The sequence below is a fragment of the Candoia aspera genome, chromosome 1 (genome assembly GCF_035149785.1).
Source record: "Candoia aspera isolate rCanAsp1 chromosome 1, rCanAsp1.hap2, whole genome shotgun sequence".
NCBI classification, from domain to species: Eukaryota; Metazoa; Chordata; class Lepidosauria; order Squamata; family Boidae; genus Candoia; species Candoia aspera.
The window spans coordinates 21,598,681-21,608,008 of NC_086153.1; the positions used below are offsets into that span (position 1 = coordinate 21,598,681).

At 41.7% G+C, this 9,328-nt stretch overlaps 1 protein-coding gene across 1 annotated transcript; it reads left to right on the forward strand.

The window, feature by feature from the left end:
* Positions 1-8,853: 8,853 nt before the first annotated feature.
* Positions 8,854-9,242, forward strand: OST4 (oligosaccharyltransferase complex subunit 4, non-catalytic). Its single transcript, XM_063299985.1, has one exon. The coding sequence runs from the start codon at positions 8,890-8,892 to the stop codon at positions 9,001-9,003; it is 114 nt and encodes a 37-aa protein (XP_063156055.1). The 5' UTR covers positions 8,854-8,889; the 3' UTR covers positions 9,004-9,242.
* The last annotated feature ends 86 nt before the right edge of the window (positions 9,243-9,328 follow it).

A 9,328-nucleotide genomic window follows, 5' to 3' on the forward strand; every position in this document is an offset into this window, starting at 1 on the left:
AGTAAATTTCATACCTTTGTTCCACATATTCTCCCACTGTTCTATCATAATATTGTACCCAAAATTCTTAGCCCATTTAATAATACAATCTTTAACATATTCATCTTCTAAGTTCAATTGCAACAACATTTTGTACATTTTCTTATTAAGATGCTCATTGCTTGTATAAAGTTCCATTTCAAATTGTTTTTTCATGAACAAAATTATGTACTTTCCTATCCAAATTAAACTGTTCTGACAATTGTGCATAATTAAATCAGTGACAAATATAACCTTCCAATTCTAGTTGCTCCCTTGTTTTAAGGTTAGGTATCCCTTCTTCAAAGTTCAGCCAATGTTCATATCTCAACCAGCTTGGTTTACCTGTCATCTTTTCTAAAAAAAGGCTTCTTGAGGGGACAACCACATAGGTACATTAGGAGACAATATTGGTTTATGGAACAATGTTGTATATCTTGTTGGCCTGATGATTTTTTCTTTAGTTTAAGTTGTAATTCTGAATTGCAGCCAGAATCAGATCTGGCTTTTGCTGACTGAATAGAGCTTATTTGCTTGCAGACTATATAGTTAATGTAATATTGATGTTGTCCAGCCAGTGATACCCATGTGGAGAGTCATCTTTAAGGTTGTCAGAAGATGGTATTTGCTATAAGCATTTCATTTGCTTGGTAGACCTCTTGTCAGAACTCCTGATTCATTTCATAATACCAAGGTCAAATTTTCTATTGTTTCAGATATTTTGCCTCCAGTGTTAACATGCCAGGTTCCTACAATTAGTATGATGTGTGTTGGGGCAGATGGGGCTGTGTCAACAAGGTGTTGCAGGTTACCATGAAACTGGTTATTGCCTGCTTCTGCATCTACAACTGGAGTATAGACTTGGAACATAGTAATAATGATTGGCTTGCCTTGGGCTCAAATTGAGATCAGTGTAGCGTTTTGGGGGTGGCACCTGAGCATTGACTTTGACACCTTTTATGAGACTCTGACACCTTTTAAGATGGCTATTATGGTTTTGTGAGGGAATAAAGCTGGGGTTGCTGTCTGCATTTGGGAAAAGTGGCTGCAGAAATTGCTTCCTACCCCCACTTCCCCAAGGATAGGCTCAGCTCATTGGCTCAGCTCATTGTTTCTCCCAAAAGGCAGTAAAAGTTTACAGCCCCAGAAATTTGAGAGGAGATGGGCTCATTCATTCTTTTATTCATTCCTCATTCAGTTTTACTCACATGCATCTACGATGGCATCCCAGGTATCTGACTAATTGAGTGACACCCTGGTGTTTTCAGGGACCTGCCAACATCCGGAGGCAGCCTCACTGCACCGGGGCCCTTAGCTACAAAAGTGTGGGTGTGTAAGAGAGGAGAAGACCACCACAAGCAGATGAGAAAGAGGGAAGTGACATCTGGGCATGTACAACTACTACAGGCGAGCAAGAGCATTATCAGTCAACTGTCAGGGCCACAAGCTACAGTAAACAGCCCATGGTGGTGTGATTCCATGCTGAGACAGCACCTAATCCCAACAAGTGCAAGAAGCATTTCCTTAACTTGGCCTAATTTGAGTTCAGAAGTATTTTTCTCAACACCTTGGCTATTGCCATGGTCTGATCCGGCTAGCTGCAGAGATGCTGGTTACCACAAATATCTTATTAAAATAATCACAGAAACTTGGAGAAATAACCTCACCAATAATTCAAGAGCTGAATGCTGATAGGAGAATCAGACATACCAAAAGGGGGAAGTGTGATTTTCGGGAGAAAAGACAGATGGGAAAATATTGCGGTTCCAGAGAAAACAACTAGTGTAGAAGCAGCTTGAATTTCAGTGGACGTTTTCAGGATTCCTAATCCAAGCAAGTTCAAACTCTGGATAGTAGACATGAAAGTCTACAGTATGGATACATACACATACCCCGGTTCCTGGATCAGCTGGCTGGATTTGTACAAAAACTAAACCCCCCAAATTCTAACCAAGATTAACATTAAGTTAGGCCTTTAACTAACCTGGTTTAGCATGCTGTGTCAATACAACCACTCTGAGATAGTGGATAGCTGCAAATCTGTAGAAAAATCTTTAGCTGCTGGTAGACATAGATGTAAGAACAGTTTGGTTTACATCCCATCTTTCTGCTCTTTAAAAGCCTTCTTCTCCACTTTCCTAGGTTTTCTTAGAGTTCTTTTTTGTGTGGTTCCTACCACCAACTATTTATTTTATTTCACTTATTTAAAAAATTCAAACTGCCTGATAGCCGAAGTTCTCTGAAGAGTTTACAATAAAGCATATTAAAAGATGCAATCTGAATAAAACATACAATGAAAACACCATACAAAGTAGGTGGCAACAAGGTGGTCATTAAAAATCTAAAACAATACAAATTAAAGCACAATTACAAGCCAGCTAAAAAGCATAGGAAAATAGGAAGGTCTTTACCTAGTGCCAGAATTATACTAATGTGGGTGTCAGTGGAGCCTCTTGGGGGGGTGGATTCCATAAAAGTGATGCTAGCACAGAACAAGCTTTCTCCCTTGTAGAGACCCACCTTACTTCCATTGGTGGGAAGACCTGGAGGATTAGAAGATCTTAAAGTCTGGGTAGGAACATTCAGGAGGAGGCACTCCTTCAGGTAACTTCGTCCTAAACTGCCTAGGGCAGTGTTTCTCAACCTTAGCAACTTTAAGAGGTGTGGACCAACTCTCAGAATTCCTCAGCCAGCCATGCTGACTGGGGAATTCTGGGAGTTGAAGTCCACACACCTTAAAGATAGCACGGTTGAGAAACACTGATCTAGGGCTTTAAAGGTCAAAACTAACACTTTGAATTAACTACTTAATATACTGATCTTCATATTAACATATTTTGCTTAGAAACATTGTATGGCTGTTAGAACAGTTGAACTATATGCTGTTAATCTGTGTACAAAATCCAAATTTATCCATGGACTTCAGCCTCCTGATGGCACAATACCAGCTGAAGGTTGAAGTCCATGGATAAATCTGAATTTTGTACACAAATGTATGCAGTGCATTCATTACTGGTGCCTGAAATAGTCGCATCCCATGAGGCAAACAAATCATCCAAGATTGTAGCCTCTGTTGACAGCTACATCTTGGTTACTTTGGGCAGGTTTATATAGAGCAGAGGCCTTATAGTCCACAGAAAGAAGTGAGAGCAAAATTCAGAGGCATAGCAGTTTCTGTATGCTCAGATTCCAGAAGGCAGGAAGGCTCAGAGTCCAAGAATAGAGCAATGTTAAGAAAATGTTCCAAGGTTTATTCCTTCCTTCTTGTGGCTGGAGTGCCAGGAACCCAGAGTCTTCTCCTACCCTTGATAAAGCCGACATTTCTACCAACTCCATAAAACATTGGAAAGCATTTTTTCCAGCTTCCAGAACAAACTAGAAGAAAGAGTTTTGGAGTATTAAGAAATAGAGAAAAGATGCCCTAGGTGCTATTATGACCACAAAATGGTAGCAAAGAAATTCAGAAAGCTCTTTTTGGTGCCATCCAGTGGTTGCTTTAGCTGTCCCTCCACACTGGGACTTTAACTTATTTACCTTTAGTATTTGCTAAGCTCCATTTTTATTAGTTTTTTATGGGTTTGCTAGCTGAATTTTTATTTGGTTTGATATTGCTTATCTTCTTTTTGGGGTAGGAGGAGAAAAGAATTCAATGACATGACAATCTCCATTCTTCAACTTTAAGCTGCTTCCCATGACCTGGTCGGAGCTAACTTTCAGGAGTGTAGCTTGATTCATGAACAACTTAGACCAGCCTTTCTCAATTTTTTGACCCTGAAGGAACCCTGAAATATTTTCCAGGCCTCAGGGAACCCTTGCACATTCAGGCTCAAATATAGGACAATAGTTACAAAATTATTATATTCATTACATGGGTAGGCCTGTATATCTACATTAACAGTGTTCTTAAACTAAAAGTAAAGAACGAAACTTATCTGTTTAATTGAAGTTGCCCTAATTTGAAATAGCTTTTTAAATAAATTGTGATCTTCCAGGGAACCCCTAGTGATCTCTCGTGGAACCCAGGTTGAGAAACCCTGGTTTAGATTAGTTTCAAGGCTTCTGCTTTTTGTTTGTTTTCTTAAAACAAGTGTAGACAATTTTTTTACCAGCTTTATGTAACATTATTCTTTTGTTCAGCTGTTGAAGGGATACAACTGTTACATAATGCCTATTACTGCAGGGAACAGAATTTCCAGCCTGATTCTTTGCAAATGGTGGGGGGATTTATATTACTTTTTAAAATATCAATCTCCCCTCCCAAATTTGCAAAGAATTGTTTTGCAAATGAATTTTGCTAAATCATTTGATACAGGATATATTATTCTACCGCTTACGTGTATAAAAACCATTTTATAAATTATAATTGAATGTTCCGCCACTAAATTCCAGCAGTGTGATCACTAGGTATTCCAGAGTCCCAAAAGATGATTGGAGTGGGCCACTGGTTGCCCACCTTGCCTTAGAAGATCCTTTTATTTTGTGACATTTTTATGCTACTGAATACCTATTGCAATTCAGATTCTACAGTCACTATTTTGTTGTTAATATTTCCCATCAATATTACTTGGACTAATTTCCTATTTGGGTTCTTCTTTTTCCTGTATCATGGATGGATACTTCTCATCTTCAAGCAGTTCCTATAGGAGAATGCTCCTTAGGATTGTGCACTGGAATGGGCAGGTGTCATTTCTTCCCTTTTTCTTCTATAACCTTCAGGCAAAATTACAATAGTCAGGAACATTGAAAGCATTAAAGTAGAAGGATATGCAACTGCAAGCAGCATGCAGTTTATTTCATATTATGGAGTCCTTGGTGCTCTCTGAGCTTGGTTGTTTTCTTGCAGACATTTCATTGCCCAACTAGGCAACATCTTCATTCTCTTTGATTGGTTATTTCATATTGTTTTTTTCTCAGTAGAATTCAGCAAAATAAACTTACAGCTTATGCTGAAATCTTTGTGTGTAATGGCAGCCCCATCTTGTGGCTCAATATTCTAGGTTCTCCTTTTCCTGACTTGGAAATCACTGGAGTCTTGTTTTCCTTTCACACAGCGCATGGTATCTTTATTTCTCATAAACTAGAATGTATCTCCCACTTTTCTTCTGTGAATTTGAAAAAAATCCTTCAAGCTATTTATTTTTCTACAGTAGTCTACAAAATGCTGTGGAGCTAGCATAACCTTTGTTCCCCAAACTGTGCTGGGATGCTGGAATATAATCCAGGAGTTATATCTAGCATCCTATACCTAACATCCTGCAAGAGGGCCCCAGGGAAAGAGCAATTAACTAATTGGTAGCAAAAGCGATCTGAACCACCTAGCCAGTTCTGTTGAAAATCTGAACCATCTAATTCTCTATGCTAGTCAAATGAAAGAGACCCCAAATCCTTTGGCTTGCCTCAGACTCTTACAAAGCTGCTGCAGATGAAATTGGAATGAAGGATTTCCAAATACCACAACTTCAAAAAACCAGCCATTTTTCCAGATGGGTCAAAGCAGAAACAAACAAAAACCACAGAGCGTGATTCTTACACCAAGAATTATGATCGAGGCCTCCAAGCAATGTTGCATTAACATGCATGGAATGGAAGCTCTAAAACTTCCAGTGAAATAAGAATTGCTCCCAGGCTAACCATTTTCTCTGCAGCTGCCATAATCTATTTATTCAGTTTTTAAACTGAAATCCAGATGACATGGTGATCAAATCATTGCTTTCTCTTCTACTTGGCAGAAAAAGTGATTAATTTCCCTTTTATTGTCTAACATCAATCAGTTATTTTGCTCTTTAAAAAAAAGATAGTGAGAAAAATATGGAAAGAAAATAGGAGTTAAAGCATTGTCTCCTGCAAAGCACAAAAGCTGGAAAAAATATGGGGCAATTCATAATATCCCCAATTGTGTTGAATGTAAAGCAATAAAAAGAGCAGAATGAACAAGTACAACACCATTAACATAACAGAAAATATTTGCTGAATAGGATAAGTTTTGAGTTTCTTGGCCACTGGGGAATGTATGACTAAATAATATATTAAGCATTCTGCAGAACCTCAGGGATAATCCAGTTACTTATAAAAATCCAATGCAACTTTAGGTGCCATATGCTCACAAATTATCTTCTAATTGCAGCTTCATTAGTGCAGCCATAATGACTTCAATCTGTGAGGGTTTTTCCCCCCATAGTCCCCCATTTTATTGTTCCTTCTCAAGCTGGGATAGACAGCCAATATTATAGAAGAAGAACATGGGCAACTTTTAAATGTGTGGACTTCAACTCCCAGAATTCCCTGCCCAGCATCGCCATTGTTGAGAATTCTGAGAGTTCTATAGCAGAATGAATTAGAATTTAAAATGATCTTACAAGGCTGAAATGAAGGGTAAAACCAACAAGATTGAATGCAAGGTAGATAAACGTGACATTCTGTGTATAGTTATAAAGGATAATGTAAGATTAAAGGGGGATGTCTTGGGGGAAGTACATGTGAAAATTAGTGTTTTCCCCTTAGGCTGACAGTAACCAGCAGCAATTTCAGAGTATATCAAATCTGAAATGCTTCACCAAACATGCTGTTGGTGGCCAGTCAAATGACCCACAGGAGGCAGGATCTGCTTGGCATATATTGGCAATTTTAGGCTGTTACGAGCCTGCCCTTTCCCCTTCAATTCTCTGGTACGCTCCTCCGCTATGTTTTTTTCCCCCTCCAACCCTGCAGAAAGCTGGAAAGGTCCTAGTCTTTGAGAGACGTATAGTCTTCTGAAAGAAGAGGCTATGGCTCTTTTAAAGCTCCAACATCCACATGTTTGAAAAGCTGATCACCAGGCTTGTGAAGATGTCCAAATTTGAAAGAGCAGCACCTTCCTACTTCACCAGTGCCTGTTTAGTACTTCTTCAAAATTTTGTATATCCAAAATTCAATTCAATTCGCTTCAGGAAATGTAGAGTTTTGAAGGAGTACTAAACCTCATTTCTGTCATGGTTGGTGAATGGTTTCCCACCGTTTGGCAATGTCCTGAAAGGAGGGTAGCAAAGCCAGAGACTCAACTGCTCAACCAACTCAACCGCTTGGAGAAATGTCCTGTATAAGCCAAAAGAGAGTTCTTTGTAAACTCAAGGACAAGTAGATTGTAGTTTAACTTTCCTTCAGGGAAGTGACAGTCATTAAGGAGGAGTAAGAGAAACATTGGAGAAAACTAATTTTGTTATGCTTGAGCTTGATTTGAAGGAAAACGGAAGCTGAATGCAATTGGATGCATATCTTATACTTTAAGATACTCAGAGCAATGATAAATAGGATTTGGTCGCAAGAGAAACTAGAGTAATGGACTAACTAACAGGATCTCAAGAAGGATGGCAGTTCTTTAAAAAGGAGATGCTTTAAGTTCACTGGCAGGCCATTCCAGTGAGGAAAAAAAAGGAGGACAGGGAACAAAAAAACTTAGTGAAGTTCTGAAAATTAAAAGGACACAAATTGAAGTGGAAAGAGGGATAGGTCATCAAGTACAGCCAGCTAGCCTAGGCTTAGAACTGTAGGAAGGTTCGTAGGAAAGCTAAACTTAGGAATGGCTGAGATTGGCAAAAGTTGCTAAGAATGATTCAAGTACCTCCTTAAATATTTTAAAAATAAAAGGAAACAAAAGATATACCAGCTGCTCAATAAAAAGGACAACATGGTAACAGGCAACAAGGAAAAGGCACGGTTGTTCAGCCATTAATATAAGTCTGTCTTCTCCAACAAGAGGGTTTGCCTTCCACTTTTCAACCTGGGCAACTCTAAGATGTGTGGACCTCAACTGCCAGAATTCCCTGGCCAGCATGCTTCCTCAGCATGCTGGTTGGGGAATTCTGAGAGTTGAAGTCCGTATACCAAAGTTGCCAAGGTTGAAAAGCACTGCACTAGACAATTATGAAAAGCAGGATGAAAATGTAGTCTTGAAGACAACGATTGATAGAAACGTGGTCACGGGTAGCCCCAGTGGCCTCTGCCCATCCCGCTCGTTCGAACAGGGCAGGCGCGCTTCAGCTCCCTTCTCTGAAACAATGCCAGATGAGGGGACCTCTGCAAGAACATCTCTCCACCTACTCCCGATACGTTTGCCGGCCTTGAGAAAGACATTAAACACCTGGCTCTTTCCTCGGGCGCTGGGGCCTGGATGGGTCTCTGTCTGGAGGAGGGAAGTACTTACTTGCCAGCTCCTGATCGCCTATTAAGCGTTTGCTTTTATTTTAATTGAAAGGTTGGTTGATTGGTTTGTCTAAGCCGCCCAGAGCGGGATTGCTCGATATAAATTTCTTACCTAAATAACACATATTTTTATGGTACTTTGCAAAAAGCGTGTGTTGCGTTTTCCTTTGACGCATTTGAAGGATTGGAGGAGGCGCCGAGGAGCGGCGGGGCAGAAAGCGGCAGGACTCCCCTAAGGGACGGCCGTGGGGGCGACACTCCTCCGTTCCGCCGCCGGGGGGCTCCCGGCCACGCGGCCCAGGAGCAGTTCCAGGTTCTCCGCGCGGAGGGCGGCGTCGCGAGCACACGAAAGAAACCAGCGCCTCCTCGCACTTCCGCTTTGCTTGAAACTCGGCTGGTTCCGCTCCCCTTTTCCCCGGCTAGCGAGCTAAGGGAGAGAGCGGCGAGCCTCGAAGTCGACGGGTCGGGTTCTCAGGGCAGACGGTTGGACGGGCGGTGCGGGGCTCCTCAAACCGAGAGGTGAGTGGCCCTGGCTCCCGTCGAATCGGCCTCGCCGCGTCTCTTTCTTCCCGGCTCACCTGGGGCCGCCGCGGAGAAACTGCCAGGGCCCGCTGTCCCTTCTGGCTTTCCAAGCCCTCCCGCGGCGAAGGCGGTGGCCGTGGCGGACTGACCTCCCCGTTTTCCTCCTGCAGGATGGTGACGGACGTGCAACTGGCCATCTTTGCCAACATGCTAGGCGTCTCGCTGTTTCTCCTGGTCGTCCTTTATCACTACGTGGCCGTCAACAACCCGAAGAAGCAGGAGTGAGCGAGCGACTGGACTTCCCTCTCCTTACCCCCCACCCCGACAGGTAACTCAGCTTGCCCTTCTTTCCCGACCCCCCCAAACAGCTCACGGATGGATCTGGATGCAGCGATTATCTCACCCCCCTCCTTTTCTTTGACAGAATGCAGAGCCAGCAGCTCAAGGAAGCATGGAGCCCCAGATACTATAGCCGTACTTGGCTTTGCTGAAACCAATAATAAATGATTAGAGAATACACTTCAGTTCCTGTATCAGAGCCTTGTTACATTTGCATCACTTCCCAAAGCAGATTCCAGCTGTCACTCTCTCTTACACCTACATACGCACA